The sequence below is a fragment of the Amblyomma mixtum genome, chromosome 6 (assembly GCF_055824585.1).
Source record: "Amblyomma mixtum isolate Tamu chromosome 6, ASM5582458v1, whole genome shotgun sequence".
Lineage (NCBI taxonomy): Eukaryota > Metazoa > Arthropoda > Arachnida > Ixodida > Ixodidae > Amblyomma > Amblyomma mixtum.
The window spans coordinates 109,155,707-109,181,207 of record NC_143017.1 but is presented as its reverse complement, the minus strand read 5'-3'; the positions used below and the strand labels follow the sequence as shown (position 1 = coordinate 109,181,207).

The 25,501-nt window shown below is 48.0% G+C and overlaps 1 protein-coding gene across 1 annotated transcript in view; it reads left to right on the top strand.

Annotated features, from left to right (window-relative positions):
- Nucleotides 1-23,576, top strand: part of LOC149339994 (cytochrome P450 4V2-like) — a 30,496-nt gene extending 6,920 nt beyond the window's left edge. The window contains exons 4-11 of the mRNA XM_089548737.1: nt 329-528; nt 2,131-2,200; nt 4,167-4,293; nt 7,896-8,075; nt 8,831-9,004; nt 10,626-10,692; nt 10,781-10,960; nt 22,770-23,576. Coding sequence (XP_089404863.1) covers nt 329-528; nt 2,131-2,200; nt 4,167-4,293; nt 7,896-8,075; nt 8,831-9,004; nt 10,626-10,692; nt 10,781-10,960; nt 22,770-22,939 — 1,168 coding nt within the window. The 3' untranslated portion in view covers nt 22,940-23,576. The remainder of the gene's footprint in view (nt 1-328; nt 529-2,130; nt 2,201-4,166; nt 4,294-7,895; nt 8,076-8,830; nt 9,005-10,625; nt 10,693-10,780; nt 10,961-22,769) is intronic.
- Nucleotides 23,577-25,501: the final 1,925 nt, after the last annotated feature.

Genomic DNA, 25,501 nt, shown 5'->3' with positions numbered 1-25,501 from the left:
CGCGGATCGCCAACGTTCCTTGTTTACGAAGCTAGCTATGGGCAGACTATTTGTTTTTGCCTTTCTCGTTCTGCTATTTTTTGGCGTCTAGACATCAAATAAGCTTGAGGGATTTCGAGCCAAAGGCCTGCTATTGCTGAAACTATTTCATATCTACCTCCGCTTCTTACCGAGCCGGGCGGTATGCAGTTTCACCAGATGGAAGGAACGCTTCGGTTTTCTGAAGTGTTATTTTTGGTCAGTTGAGCCACACATACAAAAAAAAAAGTTTATTCGATGTTGGCTGTGAACGGCACTTTACCATGAGGCTTGGAATTGACCATTGCAGCAAAGGGGAGCCATGGAAAGCAAAAGCAAGGCTGTTTAAGTCTGCCTTCACCTCAGAACATTTGGAAACCTGCATGGGAGTGTTCAATGAAAACGGCGCCATATTTGAGAAACGCATCGAGGAGATGGCTGCAAACTCGCCCGACAAACCGATTGTGTGCTACAACAACATCCAGAAATGTGTCCTCGACATCATCGGCCGTAAGTAAAGCGACATTTTGCATTTCCTACTTAAATCATAGTACAGTAGGTATTGTATGGCATGGTATAGCATGATATGGCATGGTATGTTGTGATATGGTACGGTAGGTATCGTGTAGTGTGGTGGTGTGGTACGGTATGGTACTGTATGGTACGGTATGTGAGGTTTAAACCCGAAAGCCGCAAATGGGCTATGAGAGACACCGTAGCGGAGCGCTCCTGATTTATTTTGACCACACGGGCATTTTTAACGTAACTAACATCACACAGCACAGGGGAATTTTCGTATTTCGCATTCGTCGGAATGAGGCCTCTTTCGATCGGGATTCGATCCTGCTACCTTGGGATAAACAGCCGAACGCCTTAGTCACTCAGCTTACATTACGTGATATTCTATGCAGCTAGAGCTGACCATGCTGGATAGTCAAATAGCCTCTCAAAACATCTTACTTGCTGATACAAAGGCAACAAAGGTGTATTCTAATGACCTTCAATGACTTTACAGTTGCACGTTGGGAAGTTATTCCAGCGCGATTCGTTATCTCTTTCCCTTCTCTTGCTTAAACAAGTACACGTCACCTCTGTGTACAGCCGCCTTGGACTGACAAGTCATACTTTTGCGGAGTTTTAAAGTGTTAGTCAACAACATTGCGTAGCAAATTTCAAGTCAGAGCTCGTGGCTATACGATCAGGAATACTCGTTCAACCAACGCTGATTCTGTAAAATACCGCTATATTATTTCTGCGGTGGCCACTTCAGTTTTATTTACATCTTTACTGCCAATGTCTGTCTGACAGAAGCTAATGTGGATTTATGCGATATGATGCATAGGCGCAAAATCTGACATTCATAGCGTGTCTCGGCGACTGAGGGTGCTCAAGAGTTCTTCCTGGCGAAGCGTGGTCAAAAGTACGCCAGTGTGATTTCCCACACGGGCATCGTTTTTGGAGGGCTGCGAGAATCACTGCTTTCACCGATACTGTTTAGCTGCGACGCAAACCGTAAAGTGCACTTCGCGCGTGAGCTTGCTTTGACTTCAAAACTGTCCACTCTACTGAAGAAAATATATGTAGGAATACAAAAGACGAACACTGAACACGCACGACGGTGCGGGCGTTGAGTGTAAGGTAACGCCGCAATTGTAAGCCTTAATACAATGGAGAACTAACTATAGCGCCGCAACGTGTAATGCTGAACTGTCCACTACTTCCTTTTAGTATTTCGCTGCAGGTGGAAGCGGTCAGAACGCCTCAGTTACTTAACTCATTTCTGGAAAGACTCTGGGAACGACATGGTTTATCCAAGCCGGAGTCGGGCACATTTATTGACGAAATTAAATACCGGATGTTATTTTTTCTACATTTACTTTCTTTGCCACGTACTTTCGGTTTTGCTGATCACAAAAGTGAATGAGGGAATTCATATGAATGCGCATAGCTCATCGCCTTTGCAGGATCGCAGGAAATTAGTAGCGGTTTTGTCTTCGCTTGGTGTATGTAGCTTGAATACTTTTTCCGCTAATCGTTACGACCGCACTCGCAAGCCTTTTCTCCTTTATCTTATCTTCTTGGGATAGACTGCAACATCTTGTTTTATTCCAGGCGCTATGATGGGCATTCACTTGAGGCTGCAGAACGGAGAGAGGCCCGAGTACGCCCGCTGGTTCAACTAGTGAGTACGCCTGGCGCAGTTTGCTGCTTTTACAAGTTTTTACGCCCTCTCTGATTACGAGGGCGACAGCGACCTCGAAAATCCGGACTTGTCAGCTTTAACATATTTCCTGCACTGAGTTTGAAAATGAGGCGTAAAACTTGCAAATTTTTCGATAAATGAGAGGCAAGAAATGTCTTTTGACAAGATCGACTTGCATTAACGCCTCTTTTTGGGCTAGTTGGTGCACACTTGAATTGGTGAAAAATAAATAAAATATATCGCCAAACCATGCAAACCACAAGAAGGAACGAAGACGAAACACAGGCGCGATACACCTAGCACCTGTTTTTCGCCTTCATTCTTTCTTGTCGTTTTCATAGTTTGCTGCTATTTCTTTTTCACCAAGATCGACTTGCCTTAATACCTAATTGCACCGTTCTGTGGAAAAGCTGGAGTTCTATCAGCCCCTAGTGACAGTTTTCGGGCTTCGTTTGCCCGACAATCTGAGTGTTGGTGCACTATGAGCGCTACACTGGATCCATCGCGGCAATAACGTGAAAGCCGGCCGTCTTGGCTACCACACGAGCCGCTGTTATTAAGCACACTATAGTTATTATAGCCGCTGCCCACTACCGCCATCCGCGGCAAACTTCGAGCCGCTGAGAGGCGCTGATCAGGGATTTTGCTTCTGTATGCGCATTCATCCCTACAGTACACACTGACCTCATTCATCACTTTTTATTGCCTTGAAACTACAGCGGCAGCCGGGGTGAATTCTCCCACACGACATTTAACCTCATGTTTATGCTATGTAGTGTGCACCGAGCTCTATACTAAATAACTTCTAAGCAACGAATATTTTTTTTAGACAGATTCTTTTCTATCATAATTGTTCCATCCTGCACAGAAGGCGAGTAACTGTCGTGAGTGGCGTGAGGAAGCCAGCATCTCGCTATTGTGGTTGCAAGACGATCTAATCGCGGTAGACACACGGCTTTTTCGCTAGGGCACAAGTGTAAAGAGACTGGCGGGAAATGCAGAGGTCTAGTCTTCTCGCCGATAAGTTCAACTTATGCTGCCATACAAACGTTATCACAGTCAGAAAGAACCAAAGAATCAATTTTTACTGCGAAAAATAATTGGGTTGAGTTGTCCTCAATGTACATTTGAAGACACAGCGCTTTTATTGACGATATCTTTTGTTTGGTTCAATTGAAAGCTCCTTGTTCTAATAAGCGAGTTCCTGGCTTAGGGGCTGAAAATCATGGTAGAACACTTAAAAAAACATGACTTTTTTTTTTTTACATTGGAATGCCGCTGCCCGTGGTAGCCAGCATCTGCATGCCCTCACATTATAAACGAGGCTAGTCCACCGCCTAAGCAGAGTGCAGTGGCAATACATGGTGGCACTAATGAGAGCAATGTTAACTCAGATGCCTAGATTTTATGAAAAGAGCAGTTTAATGCATTAAGGCGGTTCTAAAAACACTTTCAGTAAAATATGACAGCTGGTATCAAGCATTCATAACAACAAGCATTTTTTGCCGGTGGCAATGCTTTCATTGACAACGTGACTGTCAGTATAGTAGGTCTCTGCATTTTCAAAAGAAGAAAAACAATGAGACATCTGCAATATCTTTCACTGACAGTAACCGCCCGTATGTCTCAGCCCTATTCACTGAGTAGTATAACCATTTCATGCGGCTAAATGGATAGCTGCGAAGTTGTAATGCAGCTTGACGCTACCTTGGGCTCTAATCTGACTTTATTTGTCAAGTTAAAATATGAATTCCCACTAAAATCACGTGTTTTTCCTTCGTCATCCCAAGGAAAAATCTACAAGAAAACGCCGACATTTTTATACTTGTCTCCGACAGTAGACTGTCCTTTTAATATATGCGTTTGATTTGATCACGACCTCACAGATATGACTGACCACAGAAGCCTTTTTTTTTTCATTTCATGTTACCACTTTCTCACGAAGCCTGACGTTCCTGATCACCGTGCGGTATTTCCGGCCCTGGTTGTGGATACAGGCCGTTTACGACATGACCAAAGAGGGAAAAGTATGGAAGAACATAGTGCGAAATCTCGAGAAAACACACCTTGCGGTAAGTGGCTCAGGCAATGCTTTTCTCCTTTCAGTTAGCACAGAACATGTTGGATTGGAACGGAGGGCGTCTGTGGCTGCGGCATTTCTTGTTCTGCCCTCCTCGTAGAACCGGTTAGGGGAATTCCAAAAAAACTTCTTGTCTCGGATAACCATTTACCTTAAATTATTTATTCTTATTTACTCCTTCGTCCTATTTTCACATAAAGTTTCTGCATCTCGCGAGCCACCCGCAGTTCACTATATTATGAACCCATTCTCTCATAAACATCTTCTCCATTAGATCCTTCTTCACACTGTCCTGTCACCCCTTCCTAGGTCGTCCTCTAGACCTCTTCCTACCAACTTGACACATCATTTTCTTTTCAGTGCATTCATTGTACTTTCTGTTTACATCACTAAGCCATTGAAGACTTCGTTTTGTAATTTCAAGATCTCTGACTTTGACCTTGCCTCGTATGTAGTCGTTCCTGACTCAGTCGTTTCTTGTCACTACACATATCCTTTGCATGTTCATTTCTAGTTAAAAAAAATTTTCGTTGCCAGGTAGCTGAAGTCTAGATGTTAAAATGTACAGTGTTGCAAACACGATTCTCGCTTAGTGGGAACGTTTTTCTTCATATTGCGTCGTGACAAATAAGAGGGAACTGATAGGCGAGGTGTTTTTTTCCCTGAGACAGAGACTGCGATGGCAGCGCCTTGAAGAGGACGGGGAGGATGAAGTTAATTAAGGAAGAAATTAACAATGCTCTTAGAGTGTACCAAATCTGCCATCTGTGAGGGAGAGAACGGAAAATTCGAAATGGGAAGGATTCGAGTGACAGAACAGCGCGAGGGACGCTTCTCAGTGGCTTGTTCATTCTATCTAGGGTCTCTATTATCAGTGAGATATATCGTCGCGTTCCAGTTCGGTTGCAGATGTGACTAAGGCGCATGAACAAACGAGTGAAGGAAAGGAAAGAGCAACGAAGGCGTGACAAACCATTCAGTGTCGCATTGTGTATAGACTTGTACTCGTGTCTTTTGCTGTGCTGCTGTAAAGCAGCTGTGTTGCATCAGGAGATGTGGCCTATTCAGTATAGGCAGGGGGGCCTTTTGGTAGCTTCACTGGTCGTGAGACTTCCTTCGGTGAGTCACGTAGGAGCAGATTAAGGCTCTACGAGTGGCGCCAACGTCGATTTGAAGGTAGTGTGCTACGTCTCTGTCGTGACAGAACACGAACGGCGCAGGAGGATGAGGGAAGAGATGAGGTGAAGGCAGTCGTAAAGGTAGTGTGAGTTAAGTAATATTTTGTGTGAGGTGAAATATAATTAGCCACATGCAAAGATTAATTTATTATCAGAAACAAAACGCGTACTTTAAGTAATTTTAAGCTCTCCTGCTGCTTTTATGTGTGTTTCGTAAAACGAGGGTGGTTACGCGGAAGCCTCGTGCACATTGTGAGATGGCAGCCGCTATTCAAATAAAGGCTGTACCGTGCAGTCGACGACGTACCACGTCATAGCCGCTCTAAGACAGCTCTCTCATAGCATTACGCAGAGGTTTTTTTATACTGTAAAAAATATTGAAAGACTCTGATGGAGGTTGAAAAAACAAAAAACTGTGTTTGTATCTCGTGCTGCTTCTTATGCTAAACTGTGTTATACGATCTCAAATACACAAATCACTTATCTAGACAACCTAACAAAGTATTTGTCCAATAGTGCGTGCAAACTAACACTAGGAAAGTGTATTTCCTTGGAAAAGAAGATAAGCTCAGGAAAGCACGAGTACAGTCATCGTTGCGGTTGCAGAAAATCTGTGGTCGAAAGAGTTTCCTCGCCTGCGATAGCAGTAGGCGGTATCGTGCGTCACTCGATGAGAATGGTCGTTTTTGTTAATTTTTTGTATCTTGTTTTCTGTTTTGGGGTGCTCGAGGGAGTAAAGCAAGCATGCAGAAACAAAGAAATGTTTCTCCTTTTAAGAACGAGAAGATTGGACTCGCAACTGCTTCGGAATAGAGCGTTTACGTAACACCATTGTTTTTACGCACACGAGGAAAAGGCAAACAAGCGAGGGCGGCGTCGGAGAAAAAGCCACAATTGAGATGTGACTCACGCGTAGACGCAGGCACTTGGAGAGATAAAAGGATTAGTTTTGGAAAGGCGGCTGGGGGAAAATTACGCAGCAAAAAACCGGCACAATAGAAACTGTTTACTTCTGCGGTCAACGTACACAAGAGAGTCACTGTTGCGAATTTATATGGTTACAAAAAAGGAAACCTGTAATACTTCGTCAGTTTACGTAGCTAACCGACAGAAAGCTTACAAGGCAGCTAAGGAAACTGTGTGGGGCTCCTACTCTCAGCATCGCGTACTCTTCTCACAAATACTCAGAAAGCAGAATAATTAAGCTTTATTACCCCATAAAACTCCGTAATTGAGCTGACGTTAACAAAGGCGAGCAAGATTGCTCCCAACGTACGTGGCTTGTGAGTTCCCACTTCAGCGTCAGAAAATTACCACACATTTAGCCAGTTATTTTGGTAGACGTCGGTGCGATTCGTTCACAGATCAACAACATGGGGTCAAACCAAGGCTCAGTCGGCATCCCCCTGACACTCTCACTTGCTGATGCCCTAGTCCTTGCGCATTTTATTTTCGTGCCTTTCCAATAAATCGCCTGATACATATATGGGAGCATAGGTAAACTTGCTCGTTAAAAGTCATTTTCGGCGGAACAGAGATTAATAAAAGTAGGCCTAAATGTCTTTGAAAGCTCTCACATGCACAGATTCGGTGGCTCAGTGGTTATGGTGCTCGGCTGCTGACTCGAAAGACGCGGGTTCGATCCCGGCCGTGGCGGTTGAATTTCTTTGGAGGAGGAATTTAGAGGCCCGTGTACTGTGCGATGTCAGTGCACGTTAAAGAACTCCAGGTGGTCGAAATTTCTGGAGCCCTCCACTACGGCGTCTCTCATAGCCTTAGTCGCTGTGGGACTTTAAACCCCATAAAACCACAGCAATCATTCATTTGTTTGCTTGTCTTAAACTTCCTAGCACGCACTGCGCGACTACGTAATTCTCGTTTTAATTCGCTAGCTCGACCAAGAGGAAGAAGGGAAGGAAGCGTCAGTTCAATGAACAAAGTATGGACAGAGGAATTAACGTCCCAAACGAAGACAAGTACTCTTGCCGAAGCATTGATGAGTTAGCGGGCGATTTTTCGCTCCATTGTTCAAGTTTGAGCCTCAAGAGCCATCTTATTTCTACCATAGATCTCAGTTTAAGGCGGATGTTCCCGCACAACAGATAAAATGTCCAGTTTTATTTTAAGCAAAAAAAATTGACTGGTGATTACACGCCTGGTAATGCAGATAATCAGCGCTAGCTGTAAGACGCGATCACTTTGTAATTCGTTTTGTTCATTCCTGATAACACCCATTCATTTTTGATGGTGATAACCACGGCGTTATGATCCGAGAAGTGATGCCATCGCCGCCATCGATGCCATTGCAATAGAGTAGTATGCCATCGCCGCAGCCGAAGACCCCACGTGCACGCTTTCGCATTTACAGCCCGCAAGAAGTCTTAAGTGCCCTCCACATATTTTTCTTGGCCTGCAGGTTGTCGAGAGGAGGAAGGCGGCGCTACTGAAGAAGCTCGGCGACGACAAGTGCGTCGATGAGCTGGACGATGAGCTCTCTTTCCCGGCTGCTGTAGATTGCGCCTTGAAGAAACACCTCACTTGTCCGTCGTACACATTGCAGGAAATCGAGAAGGACACCACCTCCGTCATGTTCGCTGTGAGTTGGGAAAACCGGAGGCTGTGCTTCGACGCGAGTCGTAATTTGCCAGTTAACGTCGACACTTGGAGTTAACTAATGAGAATGCTGCTCTATGCTGAAACAAGAAGTAGCCCTAAACGCCCAAATACGTAAAGCAATAAAAAGACTTTCAGTCGGAGCTTGCAAGGAAACATCCACAGTAATAGGGACGTTGTGTTGCAGCATACCTTAAACACAAGTTGTGCCATTGGCATTAAAGGGGCACTGAGGAAAACTTAATATGATTTTGGGCCATTGTAAAAATTGATTCTATGGAACTTGCTGACTATTTTGATGGTTACGCATCATCAAAATATGCATTTATTGCACAGGAATTGGACTTAAAAAAGAACCTTTTATTTCGGCAACTCGATTGAAACTCGTGACCGGAAAAGACGACCACCAGCGCATGGAAGGGAATACCTTGTGTAGCCTAGCGTAAGGGATCCACGCTAAAGAAACCGTCTCGACGTCATTGCAGTGTCCTTACAAAAGCCGCCGGTAGTGGCGACACCTACATTCCATCCCTTGCATTTTCTAGGTTACACAAGTTCAGTTTTCACAGAATGTAGCCTCTTAGTATGTCGATGCAGAGCTGCTTCAGTTTGCCCTCAGCGTCCTTACAAGGGCACTGCAGTGGGCACTAACCACTATTTCGCGTCCTTACGCTTACTCTGGCTGCAAAGGAGGTCGCATGCCGGTACACGTGCAAACGATGCGGTTCTCCGGTGCAGGCTGCCGATTCCACGTCCGCAGCGCTGAGCTGGACGCTGTACCTCCTCGGCCTGAACCTGGACAAGCAGGCCAAGCTGCACAAGGAGCTGGACGACGCATTCGGAAGGGGCGCCGACCACGAGTTCACCCTGAGTGACCTCAAGCAGCTGCCTTACCTCGAGTGCTGCATAAAGGTTAGCTCGTCGCACGGTGTCACATTACCAGCTCGTCCTACCTCCTCCAGTACGCTACCAGGACCATCTACAGTGCCTCGTGTACCTCGGCACAGCACTCTTGTGGCGCACGGTGCCAATGCTGGTTGCATGTCTCGTAGCTTAAACTGATTTTTTCTGTATACCCACAGATGCTTGGTTTCTATGCTTACTTATTGCTACCCAATTAAGCTTTGAGACGATCATATTAAGCGGTGGTTGTAATTTGCCTCGTCAACATCAGTTCAACACGTCTTTCTATTCGCCCACAAACCGAGGGGGAACAACGTAAAGGCGTTACGAAGCAGTGCCTAAAACGAAATGCTCTCACGAAAAAGAAAAAAAAGCTAAAGAAAAATGAAAAGCTTTCTTGAAAGTCTTTGTTATTCAGTGTAGTAGTATAGGGTAGACATTTCCGAGCTCTGAAGGTGCAACGAATAAACTGAAGGCACTGTTTTCAAACATATTCGGCAAACAGGCCTCTGCCCTGCAGTGGGTGTAGTCAGGCTGGTGATGACGATGATGCTGTCATAAGCTAGCGCCAATGGAATCGGTTAAAACCCAACAAAGGCCACAGCTGTGCAATGGTTTCCATTTTTTTTTGGCAGCTGTCGAAGTCGCTATTGTGAAAGTCTCAGGATTATGAAATATATCAGTGCCCGCCAGGCTGTCAGGAAATTCCAGAAGTTGTTCTGACAAATCTCCGGGAATTCATTTCTTCAGCGGCTGCGTAGGAAAAATTGGGTGCGACTATAGATTATTGCGACAGCATTTAGATTGTCGTCTTGCAAAGGCTTCTCCGTTACAAAATACCCTGACTGGTCGAGAGGGCAGAGGTATCATCGGTACCCACAAATTTGAAAATCTGAGGACTAGAATGCTTGAATACCTTCAACACTATTATCATATGAGAGCATACTAAGCCGACCAACTCTCTCACCTCAATCCATCCCTAATCCCAGCTAATTCACCGCAATACTCGCACTAATCTTCACTAATCATATCAATCCATCCACTAATCCCTATAATCCAACTTAATCTAATTTTTTGGGGTAGGCCTACTTTTAAGATTTGGGCGTCTTTGGGAAGATTGGAGGGTGCGCCAACTTTCCAATGCTATCGCATTTTCTTCTTGAGGAATGTGGTTAAGGAAGCCATATATTTTACTCATGTGTCAAATGTTTAGGGGAATCCCCCGGGGTGGAGTAGATTTTGTAATAAGGGAGTAGTTACTGACTGACATCCACCCGAGCGCAGCCAAACGGCTACAAAGGAAAGCTATAAAGCTTTCTCAGAAACTTCGCGGTTAAAAAAAAATGAAATGTGTGGAACTTCGCAGAACTTCGCAGAAATTAGCACTTCGCAGTTAAAGAAAAATAAAGGAAACGTGAGGAAATGTGTTATGCAGAAAAATAAAAAAAAAATGACTTTCAAACAACGTTATTCTTGATACGTGAATTTATCCTCTCAGAGGATTACGATATTATATATTTCTCGCATGTCTTGCATTTATTATTTTGCTATGAAAATGCAGTTCGAAGAATATTTACACAAGATGTAAGCCTTTCGGCATCTTTAATAATGGTGTCGCTGTTACACGCAGGAGTCACTTCGTATGTGCCCACCGTTTCCTATGATCGGTCGCGAGCTTGACGAGGAACTCGTCCTCGGTGAGTAGATCGGTAAATTGTTGCATCAAGGCTCCTATAAGTAAGTCCGTAACATTGACAACACCGTGCACTTGGTTTCTACCGACAGATGGCTACACTGTGCCGGCTGGAACGACGTGCATGATAAACATTCACAGCCTACACAGGAACAAGGCGCAGTACGACGACCCGGAGAGCTACGTCCCCGAGCGCTTCCTTCCGGAGAACTGCACTAAGCTGCACCCGTTCAGCTTCATCCCCTTCTCCGCCGGAGTCAGGATCTGCCTGGGTGAGCGGTGCCGTGCGTTGTGAGACCACGAGCGCGGTTCGGGGATAATGTTCTGCAATGTCATTGGTCATCAACAGAGTGTAAAAGGAACAATCCAGAATGGCAACTTTTCAGAGCTATCCTATCTTTCGCGCCTGCTTTTTTTTTTACGTTGTGCAAGGTTTAGTTCACCAGTGTCAGCCTAATTTAGGAATAGGTTTGTTGAATATACAGGGTCTGTTCTGAAAGTAGTAGGACTGGTTTTTTGCTGGGTGAACGGGCGGATGAGAGGCGGTCTGCGCGTGCAGGATCGTTGAAGGGGGATATTGGGAATGCTGGGGAAAATCGGCAGTCGGCTCTCGGCCGTTGAAGAGAGCAGGTCGCTTGTACTGTGCACCCCTGTCGAAACGCCTCGTTACACATAATCATGGAGCGTTTACTGGATCAGCGATACGCAATCAAATTTTGTGCAAATCTTGGTAAAACGGGCAAAGAGACTCGCGAAATAATTAAGAAGGCCTGCGGTGACGCTGCCATGGGTAGATCAGATGTTCAAAAGAAAACATTCGACAGAAGTCTGTCTGGTTGGGAAATTTAATGTTAGGAGAAGGTAAGTGACGCCAACCAAGTAAAATACAGGAAAAACACACGACGTTTCGGGACCGGCTCGGCCCCTTCTTCACGGTGTGACTACGGGCGAGCGCAGCTTGGCTTTTTAAGCCCCTGTGTGGAGGACCTGCGGGTCAATGGCCGCAGCCCATGGACGTAGGATGAGGGGAGAGTCCCCAGGGAACGATTAACATTCTCTCGTGTTTGCTGTATGTGCCACGACTCGAGTAGAAGCCTCCTGCGTGGGTTAGCTTCCGTTTCCAATACAATGGTGCTGTCGAAGTCAATTGGGTGGTCACACCCTTCACAGTGTTCGGCCACGGCGCTGCGTTGACGATTCATGTGACGGACGTCCGCTTTGTGTTGGTTCATCCTTTCCGCGAAGTTCTTCGTTTCCCCTATGTACGACGCCGGGCAGACGGAACACGGAATTTTGTACACGACGCCCTGGGCCTTTTCTCTGGGCTGCCGGTTTTTTGGGCGGGGGAGAAGGCGACCGATAGTGCTGGTCGGTTTGTGCGTTGTCAGCACCCCTTCTTTTCCGAGAATGCGACCGAGCGTCTCGCTCACGCCTCTCACGTAGGGGATGCAAACACGTTTCCGCTTCTGGCATGCGTCTGAGGAAATAATAGACCGGATTTTGTTTTGCCTTTCTTGTTTCCTGATAATGCGCCGGATGAATGAGCTTGGGTAGCCGTTCTTTTGGAGGTCAGAAATGACTCGGTTCTTCTCCTTCCTTTTATCTTCACTTGAGGAACATATGGAGTCGGCTCTCTTCAGTAATGACGTCACGACAGATGCTTTGTGCGGGATGGGATGGTTCGAATCGAAATGTAGGTACCGTCCTGTGTGGGTTGGCTTCCTGTGCACCGAGGACTGCAGGCCTTTGTCGTGCCTTGTAAGTAGGACATCCAGAAAAGGCAGGCTGCCCTGCTGTTCATGTTCAACAGTAAATTGTATGGCCGGTTCAACTGAATTTAGATGACTCTGGAGGTTTTCTATCTCTGAGGTTTTCACCACACAAAAGCAGTCGTCTACATAACGGAGGAATAACTTTGGCTTGGGATTAAAGGAGGAGAGGGCCCGGCTTTCGACGTCTTCCATGGTTAGGTTAGCCACTGTGACTGAAATTGATGCCCCCATAGCAGTTCCGGTTGTTTGCTTGAAAAATTCTCCGTTGTAGGTGAAAAAGGTACTGCGCAGACAGAGGTCGAGAAGGCGACATACCTCATCGACGTTGAGTGGAGTTCTCTCGTGCAGCGTTTGGTCGTTTTCGAGTGCGCGGCGAGCAACGGACACAGCAAGGGGAACCGGTACGCAGGTAAATAGCGACACCACGTCAAACGAGACTAGGCTTTCGTCTTCCTCCACGGTAAGGTTCGAGACAAGTTGGACGAAATGCCGCGAATTCTGTACATGCGTGGGTGTTCTGCCGGCGAGCGGCGCCAGTACCTTGTGCAGGTAGTCAGAGAGACGTCGCAGAGGAGACAGGGTGAAGTCTACAATTGGCCGAAGGGGGACGCCAGGTTTGTGAGTTTTAGGTAGCCCGTAAAAACCTGGAGCTGAGCCGTTTCTGGAGATGAGGCGGAGGTAAAGCCATTTGAAATCAGGATGCCGCTTGAACATCTCTGCCAGGGTTTTGTTGAGTGTTGCCTGAGTGTTTGAAGTCGGATCCTTGCGAACCTTCTCATACGCCCCACTGCCCAAAAGGGCTGACGCCTTCTCCTCGTAGTCGCGTCGGTCCATCACCACTGTAGAGTTGCCCTTGTCTGCCGGGAGTATGACGATGTCGGTGTCGTCCCTGAGACCGCGTAGGGCTTTTCGTTCCAGTTGAGACAGATTGCTCGGAAATTTGGGGGGTACCTTGGCGATGACACCAATCGCTTTCAGGCGGACCTCTTCCCTGACGTGCGGCTCCAGGTGCTGGATCGCATCTTCAACAGCCGCGACTAGTTTTGGGAGGGCGGGACCAGATGATATGTTGAATCCATGTCCTTTTGCGAGAACAGAGGATTCGGGCGGTGTTAAGCGACGGGAGGAGAGGTTCTTTACAAAGCCAGAGTTATGGGGGTCAGGCTGTTTCTTCTGCCGCTGCTGTAGGGCAAACAACTTCTTGTTTTGACACTCACGATGTTTGTTGGCTGCAGTGGAGGCCGCTTCCATGGCAAAGGCGTCCACCCGCGGGAAGAGCTCAGGCATCCTGTGTTCTAGTTGGCGGCGCGCGAAGAACCGGTCCAGCTCCTTTTTGCGGAGAACGGAATGGCACTCGTGTATCCGCGCACTTAATAACTGTTGCTCCGTTTTGGACACCAGCCGTAGGCCTTCTGCGGTGGTTACAGGGCGCTTTAGGCGAAGGCTCACGGGTATCACATCCTTTTCCTTGCAGGTCTTGTTGAAGTTTAGATGTGTCCGGAAGACAGCAATACTCTTGGAGATGTTGACGTATCGCTTCACTAGCTGCATGGTCTCGATGCCGAAGTCTTGGCGTATAGACTCAAAAGAAAACATTCGACAGAAGTCTGTCTGGTTGGGAAATTTAATGTTAGGAGAAGGTAAGTGACGCCAACCAAGTAAAATACAGGAAAAACACACGACGTTTCGGGACCGGCTCGGCCCCTTCTTCACGGTGTGACTACGGGCGAGCGCAGCTTGGCTTTTTAAGCCCCTGTGTGGAGGACCTGCGGGTCAATGGCCGCAGCCCATGGACGTAGGATGAGGGGAGAGTCCCCAGGGAACGATTAACATTCTCTCGTGTTTGCTGTATGTGCCACGACTCGAGTAGAAGCCTCCTGCGTGGGTTAGCTTCCGTTTCCAATACAATGGTGCTGTCGAAGTCAATTGGGTGGTCACACCCTTCACAGTGTTCGGCCACGGCGCTGCGTTGACGATTCATGTGACGGACGTCCGCTTTGTGTTGGTTCATCCTTTCCGCGAAGTTCTTCGTTTCCCCTATGTACGACGCCGGGCAGACGGAACACGGAATTTTGTACACGACGCCCTGGGCCTTTTCTCTGGGCTGCCGGTTTTTTGGGCGGGGGAGAAGGCGACCGATAGTGCTGGTCGGTTTGTGCGTTGTCAGCACCCCTTCTTTTCCGAGAATGCGACCGAGCGTCTCGCTCACGCCTCTCACGTAGGGGATGCAAACACGTTTCCGCTTCTGGCATGCGTCTGAGGAAATAATAGACCGGATTTTGTTTTGCCTTTCTTGTTTCCTGATAATGCGCCGGATGAATGAGCTTGGGTAGCCGTTCTTTTGGAGGTCAGAAATGACTCGGTTCTTCTCCTTCCTTTTATCTTCACTTGAGGAACATATGGAGTCGGCTCTCTTCAGTAATGACGTCACGACAGATGCTTTGTGCGGGATGGGATGGTTCGAATCGAAATGTAGGTACCGTCCTGTGTGGGTTGGCTTCCTGTGCACCGAGGACTTCAGGCCTTTGTCGTGCCTTGTAAGTAGGACATCCAGAAAAGGCAGGCTGCCCTGCTGTTCATGTTCAACAGTAAATTGTATGGCCGGTTCAACTGAATTTAGATGACTCTGGAGGTTTTCTATCTCTGAGGTTTTCACCACACAAAAGCAGTCGTCTACATAACGGAGGAATAACTTTGGCTTGGGATTAAAGGAGGAGAGGGCCCGGCTTTCGACGTCTTCCATGGTTAGGTTAGCCACTGTGACTGAAATTGATGCCCCCATAGCAGTTCCGGTTGTTTGCTTGAAAAATTCTCCGTTGTAGGTGAAAAAGGTACTGCGCAGACAGAGGTCGAGAAGGCGACATACCTCATCGACGTTGAGTGGAGTTCTCTCGTGCAGCGTTTGGTCGTTTTCGAGTGCGCGGCGAGCAACGGACACAGCAAGGGGAACCGGTACGCAGGTAAATAGCGACACCACGTCAAACGAGACTAGGCTTTCGTCTTCCTCCACGGTAAGGTTCGAGACAAGTTGGACGAAATGCCGCGAATTCTGTACATGCGTGGGTGTTCTGCCGGCGAGCGGCGCCAGTACCTTGTGCAGGTAGTCAGAGAGACGTCGCAGAGGAGACAGGGTGAAGTCTACAATTGGCCGAAGGGGGACGCCAGGTTTGTGAGTTTTAGGTAGCCCGTAAAAACCTGGAGCTGAGCCGTTTCTGGAGATGAGGCGGAGGTAAAGCCATTTGAAATCAGGATGCCGCTTGAACATCTCTGCCAGGGTTTTGTTGAGTGTTGCCTGAGTGTTTGAAGTCGGATCCTTGCGAACCTTCTCATACGCCCCACTGCCCAAAAGGGCTGACGCCTTCTCCTCGTAGTCGCGTCGGTCCATCACCACTGTAGAGTTGCCCTTGTCTGCCGGGAGTATGACGATGTCGGTGTCGTCCCTGAGACCGCGTAGGGCTTTTCGTTCCAGTTGAGACAGATTGCTCGGAAATTTGGGGGGTACCTTGGCGATGACACCAATCGCTTTCAGGCGGACCTCTTCCCTGACGTGCGGCTCCAGGTGCTGGATCGCATCTTCAACAGCCGCGACTAGTTTTGGGAGGGCGGGACCAGATGATATGTTGAATCCATGTCCTTTTGCGAGAACAGAGGATTCGGGCGGTGTTAAGCGACGGGAGGAGAGGTTCTTTACAAAGCCAGAGTTATGGGGGTCAGGCTGTTTCTTCTGCCGCTGCTGTAGGGCAAACAACTTCTTGTTTTGACACTCACGATGTTTGTTGGCTGCAGTGGAGGCCGCTTCCATGGCAAAGGCGTCCACCCGCGGGAAGAGCTCAGGCATCCTGTGTTCTAGTTGGCGGCGCGCGAAGAACCGGTCCAGCTCCTTTTTGCGGAGAACGGAATGGCACTCGTGTATCCGCGCACTTAATAACTGTTGCTCCGTTTTGGACACCAGCCGTAGGCCTTCTGCGGTGGTTACAGGGCGCTTTAGGCGAAGGCTCACGGGTATCACATCCTTTTCCTTGCAGGTCTTGTTGAAGTTTAGATGTGTCCGGAAGACAGCAATACTCTTGGAGATGTTGACGTATCGCTTCACTAGCTGCATGGTCTCGATGCCGAAGTCTTGGCGTATAGACTCAAAAGAAAACATTCGACAGAAGTCTGTCTGGTTGGGAAATTTAATGTTAGGAGAAGGTAAGTGACGCCAACCAAGTAAAATACAGGAAAAACACACGACGTTTCGGGACCGGCTCGGCCCCTTCTTCACGGTGTGACTACGGGCGAGCGCAGCTTGGCTTTTTAAGCCCCTGTGTGGAGGACCTGCGGGTCAATGGCCGCAGCCCATGGACGTAGGATGAGGGGAGAGTCCCCAGGGAACGATTAACATTCTATGGGGGCATCAATTTCAGTCACAGTGGCTAACCTAACCATGGAAGACGTCGAAAGCCGGGCCCTCTCCTCCTTTAATCCCAAGCCAAAGTTATTCCTCCGTTATGTAGACGACTGCTTTTGTGTGGTGAAAACCTCAGAGATAGAAAACCTCCAGAGTCATCTAAATTCAGTTGAACCGGCCATACAATTTACTGTTGAACATGAACAGCAGGGCAGCCTGCCTTTTCTGGATGTCCTACTTACAAGGCACGACAAAGGCCTGCAGTCCTCGGTGCACAGGAAGCCAACCCACACAGGACGGTACCTACATTTCGATTCGAACCATCCCATCCCGCACAAAGCATCTGTCGTGACGTCATTACTGAAGAGAGCCGACTCCATATGTTCCTCAAGTGAAGATAAAAGGAAGGAGAAGAACCGAGTCATTTCTGACCTCCAAAAGAACGGCTACCCAAGCTCATTCATCCGGCGCATTATCAGGAAACAAGAAAGGCAAAACAAAATACGGTCTATTATTTCCTCAGACGCATGCCAGAAGCGGAAAAGTGTTTGCATCCCCTACGTGAGAGGCGTGAGCGAGACGCTCGGTCGCATTCTCGGAAAAGAAGGGGTGCTGACAACGCACAAACCGACCAGCACTATCGGTCGCCTTCTCCCCCGCCCAAAAAACCGGCAGCCCAGAGAAAAGGCCCAGGGCGTCGTGTACAAAATTCCGTGTTCCGTCTGCCCGGCGTCGTACATAGGGGAAACGAAGAACTTCGCGGAAAGGATGAACCAACACAAAGCGGACGTCCGTCACATGAATCGTCAACGCAGCGCCGTGGCCGAACACTGTGAAGGGTGTGACCACCCAATTGACTTCGACAGCACCATTGTATTGGAAACGGAAGCTAACCCACGCAGGAGGCTTCTACTCGAGTCGTGGCACATACAGCAAACACGAGAGAATGTTAATCGTTCCCTGGGGACTCTCCCCTCATCCTACGTCCATGGGCTGCGGCCATTGACCCGCAGGTCCTCCACACAGGGGCTTAAAAAGCCAAGCTGCGCTCGCCCGTAGTCACACCGTGAAGAAGGGGCCGAGCCGGTCCCGAAACGTCGTGTGTTTTTCCTGTATTTTACTTGGTTGGCGTCACTTACCTTCTCCTAACATTAAATTTCCCAACCAGACAGACTTCTGTCGAATGTTTTCTTTTGAGTCTATACGCCAAGACTTCGGCATCGAGACCATGCAGCTAGTGAAGCGATACGTCAACATCTCCAAGAGTATTGCTGTCTTCCGGACACATCTAAACTTCAACAAGACCTGCAAGGAAAAGGATGTGATACCCGTGAGCCTTCGCCTAAAGCGCCCTGTAACCACCGCAGAAGGCCTACGGCTGGTGTCCAAAACGGAGCAACAGTTATTAAGTGCGCGGATACACGAGTGCCATTCCGTTCTCCGCAAAAAGGAGCTGGACCGGTTCTTCGCGCGCCGCCAACTAGAACACAGGATGCCTGAGCTCTTCCCGCGGGTGGACGCCTTTGCCATGGAAGCGGCCTCCACTGCAGCCAACAAACATCGTGAGTGTCAAAACAAGAAGTTGTTTGCCCTACAGCAGCGGCAGAAGAAACAGCCTGACCCCCATAACTCTGGCTTTGTAAAGAACCTCTCCTCCCGTCGCTTAACACCGCCCGAATCCTCTGTTCTCGCAAAAGGACATGGATTCAACATATCATCTGGTCCCGCCCTCCCAAAACTAGTCGCGGCTGTTGAAGATGCGATCCAGCACCTGGAGCCGCACGTCAGGGAAGAGGTCCGCCTGAAAGCGATTGGTGTCATCGCCAAGGTACCCCCCAAATTTCCGAGCAATCTGTCTCAACTGGAACGAAAAGCCCTACGCGGTCTCAGGGACGACACCGACATCGTCATACTCCCGGCAGACAAGGGCAACTCTACAGTGGTGATGGACCGACGCGACTACGAGGAGAAGGCGTCAGCCCTTTTGGGCAGTGGGGCGTATGAGAAGGTTCGCAAGGATCCGACTTCAAACACTCAGGCAACACTCAACAAAACCCTGGCAGAGATGTTCAAGCGGCATCCTGATTTCAAATGGCTTTACCTCCGCCTCATCTCCAGAAACGGCTCAGCTCCAGGTTTTTACGGGCTACCTAAAACTCACAAACCTGGCGTCCCCCTTCGGCCAATTGTAGACTTCACCCTGTCTCCTCTGCGACGTCTCTCTGACTACCTGCACAAGGTACTGGCGCCGCTCGCCGGCAGAACACCCACGCATGTACAGAATTCGCGGCATTTCGTCCAACTTGTCTCGAACCTTACCGTGGAGGAAGACGAAAGCCTAGTCTCGTTTGACGTGGTGTCGCTATTTACCTGCGTACCGGTTCCCCTTGCTGTGTCCGTTGCTCGCCGCGCACTCGAAAACGACCAAACGCTGCACGAGAGAACTCCACTCAACGTCGATGAGGTATGTCGCCTTCTCGGCCTCTGCCTGCGCAGTACCTTTTTCACCTACAACGGAGAATTTTTCAAGCAAACAACCGGAACTGCTATGGGGGCATCAATTTCAGTCACAGTGGCTAACCTAACCATGGAAGACGTCGAAAGCCGGGCCCTCTCCTCCTTTAATCCCAAGCCAAAGTTATTCCTCCGTTATGTAGACGACTGCTTTTGTGTGGTGAAAACCTCAGAGATAGAAAACCTCCAGAGTCATCTAAATTCAGTTGAACCGGCCATACAATTTACTGTTGAACATGAACAGCAGGGCAGCCTGCCTTTTCTGGATGTCCTACTTACAAGGCACGACAAAGGCCTGCAGTCCTCGGTGCACAGGAAGCCAACCCACACAGGACGGTACCTACATTTCGATTCGAACCATCCCATCCCGCACAAAGCATCTGTCGTGACGTCATTACTGAAGAGAGCCGACTCCATATGTTCCTCAAGTGAAGATAAAAGGAAGGAGAAGAACCGAGTCATTTCTGACCTCCAAAAGAACGGCTACCCAAGCTCATTCATCCGGCGCATTATCAGGAAACAAGAAAGGCAAAACAAAATCCGGTCTATTATTTCCTCAGACGCATGCCAGAAGCGGAAACGTGTTTGCATCCCCTACGTGAGAGGCGTGAGCGAGACGCTCGGTCGCATTCTCGGAAAAGAAGGGGTGCTGACAACGCACAAACCGACCAGCACTATCGGTCGCCTTCTCCCCCGCCCAAAAAACCGGCAGCCCAGAGAAAAGGCCCAGGGCGTCGTGTACAAAATTCCGTGTTCCGTCTGCCCGGCGTCGTACATAGGGGAAACGAAGAACTTCGCGGAAAGGATGAACCAACACAAAGCGGACGTCCGTCACATGAATCGTCAACGCAGCGCCGTGGCCGAACACTGTGAAGGGTGTGACCACCCAATTGACTTCGACAGCACCATTGTATTGGAAACGGAAGCTAACCCACGCAGGAGGCTTCTACTCGAGTCGTGGCACATACAGCAAACACGAGAGAATGTTAATCGTTCCCTGGGGACTCTCCCCTCATCCTACGTCCATGGGCTGCGGCCATTGACCCGCAGGTCCTCCACACAGGGGCTTAAAAAGCCAAGCTGCGCTCGCCCGTAGTCACACCGTGAAGAAGGGGCCGAGCCGGTCCCGAAACGTCGTGTGTTTTTCCTGTATTTTACTTGGTTGGCGTCACTTACCTTCTCCTAACAGATCAGATGTTTTTTGGGTAGCACCAGCTGTTCTGAGAAGGTAAGGAAAGAGTGGAAGACGACGACCGCTCCGGATGCCCTTCGACCAGCAGGACCAACGAAAATGTGTAGCGTGTGAAACATTTACTGAACAGTGATCGTAGGATGAGTATCAGAATAATTGCTGATGACATGAGCATTCCTGAAACCCAAGTTTTTGAGAACGTGACAGAAGACATAGGCATGAGGAAAGGGTGCGCGAAGTTGGTGCCGCGAGTGTTGTCAGAGGAGCAGAAGGCCAACCAAAAGCGATCTGCCAAGATCTTCTTCATCATGTGAATGAGGACCCCGATTTTTTGCCCAGCAGAAGGCGGCAACGCTGCCTCAGCTCCCCTACAGCCCCGACTTGGCCCCGCCAGTCTTTTTTTCTATTCCTGAGAATAAAATTGACGCTCAAGGGGAAACATCACGGATCTGTAGAGGCGGTTCAACAGGCCGTGACGAGGGAGCTAAACAGCATTCCGGTCCAGGCGTTCCTGGAGGCGCACGAAAACTAGAAAACTCATTGGCAGCTGCGTGTAGGTGCGGAAGGGTGCTACTTTAAAAATTCTAATCGTTTGTACTATTCTCATGAATAAATTTTATAACAAAAAATGAGTCCTACTACTTTCAGAACTGACCCTGTATGTTGCCAATGTATGTTTTGTTGGTTAATATCACTTGCGGTTTGCTGGTTTCTGCAAGAAGCAGTTGCCGACTATACATTTGTATAGCCACCAAAAGTTTTTCCCGGCTCGTGATGAAAACAGCATCAGGTTTTATTTTCCCATTATATATGGGAAACATGTTCATTTTACTACCGCAAGCGTTCGCATTGGGAAAGCACCGATACATCGCTTTCGTTTGCAGCGCTGCCTAATTGTTTCTAGCACGCTACTGTGGAGGAGTAGGAGGAGGAAGGGGGGGGGGGGTGCTTCAGAAGTAAAAATTAAGTAAAGGCATTGCGACTGCGCAGTGTAGTTTAGATGTGGCCACAGCTAGAAACAGCCGCAAAGTAGGTCGACGACTTGGTGACAAATTTTGTTGAGGGCCGGGAGGACTGGTTTTCGCAGAACGCTTACAAAGCGCGCTTTACAGGAGCAAGCGGATGATCAAATGTGCTCTCAGTGTTTCGATGGTTATGTCTGTAAGTTTCTATGCTAGGTGAAGCGTCGATAGAGATGTGCAGGGCGGGGAGGTTAACCAGGAGAAGGTACTAGTTTGCTTATTGTCCACCGGGGGAAAGATGTGGGGGATATAAAGTGGGACGGGGAAAGGAGATCTAAGTAAAAAATGAAGCAATCAAAGGAAGTAAGGACTTTGCAAACGATAAAGATATAGCCTATCGCGTAGGCGCGACGCGTTTGTGTAAAGGAACAGTGCCTGACGGGGTTTCAGAGCCGACGCCCGCTGTGAACACCGCCCGAGAACCTTCACTTGTGTCAGCGGGCGATGACAATTCGTTGTCAGCATCTGCAAGAGGAGTATGCATCAGCATACTCCTCTGTTCAGGCTCCTCCAGCATACTCAGTCATGTTCAGCCTGCACCTATATGAACACGCGCATTTTTTCTTACTCTGTATGGAAAAGATTGTTTCAGGTTGAGGCGCCGAGAGAAAAAAATTGTTATTTCGGTTTGGTTTGGTTTGGTTTATGGGGTTTGACGTCCCAAAGCGACTCAGGCTATGAGAGTCGCCGTAGTGAAGGGCTCCGGAAATTTCGACCACCTGGGGTTCTTTAACGTGCACTGACATCGCACAGCACACGGGCCTCTAGAATTTCTCCTCCAAAGAAATTCCGCCGCCGCGGCCGGGATCGAACCCGCGTCTTTTGGGTCAGCAGCCGAGCAACATAACCACTGAGCCACCGCGGCGGCTAAATTGCTATTTCCATGCTCTGAACTCCTGCGTCGCAAACGTTAGTCGCCGTTCGTGAGCATTTGTTAAAGCAAGAGTAAGAATCAGTAAGGCATAGTAATTAGGGCGGCGTGCATACCGCATAAACTTGTCTCTTAACCACAGTTAGGCTTATCAGTGGCAACGAAAATTTTTCACTCCTTTAATATACGTCTTCGTTTTAACTACATCTCCATCCGAAAAGGCTTTTGGATGGATTACACACTCATGTTCTTAGCTTTATTTCTGCTATGACAATGTTCGTTCACACAATTCTTTCTAAACAATCTCCTTTCCTCAACAGGACAGAGATTTGTACTGGCGGAAACGAAGGTTTTGTTGGCAAAGCTCCTCTCCAAATACACTGTGGAGTCAACGCAGCCGCTCGATGAGGTCGACACCGCCTACGAAGTTGTTCTTAAGGCGAAAGGAGGACTTCGTGTCTGGTTCAGGAAACGCACGGAGTCCTTGTGATCACTACGACAGCAAGTCAAGTCGCCGCACTGGGAGCATGGACAGCCACCATGGCGTCTCCAACGATTCCACTGTTGTCCCTCCATAGGCATCAGAAGCAGTTAAACGTGCTACTGCGTGGGGCAAAGTTAAATGACACAACACTAGCGTTTGACAGTTCTCACTGATAAAAAAATCAGTGGCACTTCTCTATTCAGGCTGTAACATGCAGGACGGAAAGTGCACTTAATGAAATGCGTTAGTGAGTGGTATTGTGCTTATTTCATTTCAAATGTAATTGGGATTTAGGAACAGTTCTGCGCGATTTTCGTTAAGCAACCTTGTGCTCATAATGAGTGATATCTCTTTTGTTCAGTGTTTTTCCAGTTCATGTAGCATTAATCGATTGAGGGTACGAATCCGCATCTGTCACCCTCAGCAGGGAGTCTTTGAAATGGAAAGTGAAGTGAAGCGGCACTAAACAATGGCCAAGCCTTAGTAATTACATTTGCTAAAGTGTCAAAGTATAAGCACATTTTTCAGTGTGAATCATGGACACCTGGACAACTCTGCGAGCATCGTTTCCATGTTATTCTGTGAATTCAGCTTTCGTCTAATCGCCTTCTAGGGTGCTATCTAACACATCACTGGCTATGGATTTCGCGTAATCCCCCAAGGCATAATATGTTTGTGGGCTGTTTTTCGAGTGAACGCATGAGTATAATTAAATCTTGTTTGAAATGTTCTGCGCTGACGACGTTCCCAGCTACTCCACGCCTATTCAAGGATAAAAAATAGCACGAGCTGAAATTCTTAAAGATGTTTAAGAAAACTGTTGGCATGCCTTCAGCAATGAAGAACTGAGCAGCCCCTCGTGCAATATATCTGCAGTTATATAAAAGTCCATTAATTTCATTGCCTGTGATCTTGACCACGTGAACAGCACAGATGACATAACGATGTCAATCGAAGGGAAACAAATTGCGCATGCAATTAAAAAATGGTCATGGACAATGCGACAGGATGCACATCCTAAGCGAACAAAAGCAGGATACACATGTGCATGATTACGCAGAGAGAGAGAGCAAGTGCAAGACAATGATACTGTAGCGCCACCACATTGAGTCGCGTTTGGAAAAGCAGAGGAGTTGCCAGGAACGCGCCGTGTGGAACGTTGAAGGCACAGCGGCAGAGCGGATGTGTTGTTCGCTGGCCGGCCCCTCATCGGATTTGAAGCCGTCTACAATACACATGGGGCCTCGTCTAGCACCCACAATACACATAAACGGAAGCACATTAATACGAAACCAGGAATCAGTATTTGTACGCAATATGAATGGGAATTTAAAAAGTTATTGAAGCCCACAGTGCCTTCACCTGGCATTGGTAGTCGTTCACCGATCCGAGCAGTTTTCAGTTGTGTGTGGGCACATGTCTAAGCACTTGGGTACTAACCTAAGAACATAACTGTGCGGCTAATAGTTTAAATTTATTATTGCAAACACTGCGAGCCATAGCTTGAGCAAAGCAGGATGGGTGTTATCATTAAATAAAAGAAATCAATAAAACAAGACACCATAACACACCACTAAAATACTAGGAGCCATAACACAAATCTTCCAGCTCCTTCACAAAGTGCTTTGATTCAACTACATTTGAAGAAAGAGAGTTCCTATCCGCCGCAGTCATCGGGAAAAGGCTGTACTTTACATTTCTACAGGAAAAAACTTTGGCTACGGTGACCATTTTTAATTTCATAGCATTTTTGTTGCTCTTTGTGATTCGTACAAGTGATCACCCCGCATTCCCTATATGTCGTTGACCCAAGCCCTTCAGTGACGAGGACGTGGGCCAATCGGAAAGAGAAAAGGAAGAGAGAAAGAAGAAAAGAAAATGGAATGTAACCCAAGTGGGGAATCTCAAGTGAACGAGATCGAACAATTTTTTCTTCATGCGCGCTGGATTTCTTCTAAACGCTTACTTAAGAAAAAAAAAAGTTTCTTCATGGCCAGGATCGAAGGCGGGAATAAGTCCCTTACACCTAAATGTCAAGTTACGAGAACATGGTAAGCAGCGTCAAGGCAGAATCAATGTGTCGACTGGGCAAAAAATGAAGCCAGCGCCCGTAGCAGTTCCCCCGCCTTCCTCCTACGGGGAAACAATGGGCGCTTGTTAAAAACCCAGCGCTGTGGCGGAGGGGCGGAAAAACAGTCGCTCTCCAGGAGGGGAAGGAAGAGGGGAGGGCGAAATTGCGCATTTTTTCCACACCATTTAGCGCCTGGCCCCACGTGCCTCAGTTAATGACGTCATTATGGATTGCTCCGTCTGTTACAGCTCTATTATTGTGTTCATGGGCACGGGAAGAGCCTGTTTTTCACTGCCTCCCGATTCGGGTGCGCTTGAAAAATGCCCCATAGTTGAGAAGAGCAGCTCACTGGTGCCTTTCAAATGGAAAATACACAACTGATGCATGTTGTAGCACCACGTATGGACCTCAGTTTTGCAGGTTAATGAAAGAAATATTTTAGAATCGTAGTAACGAAAACGTAGTGGGCGAAGCCAAAACGGTAGTGAAGCATTAGA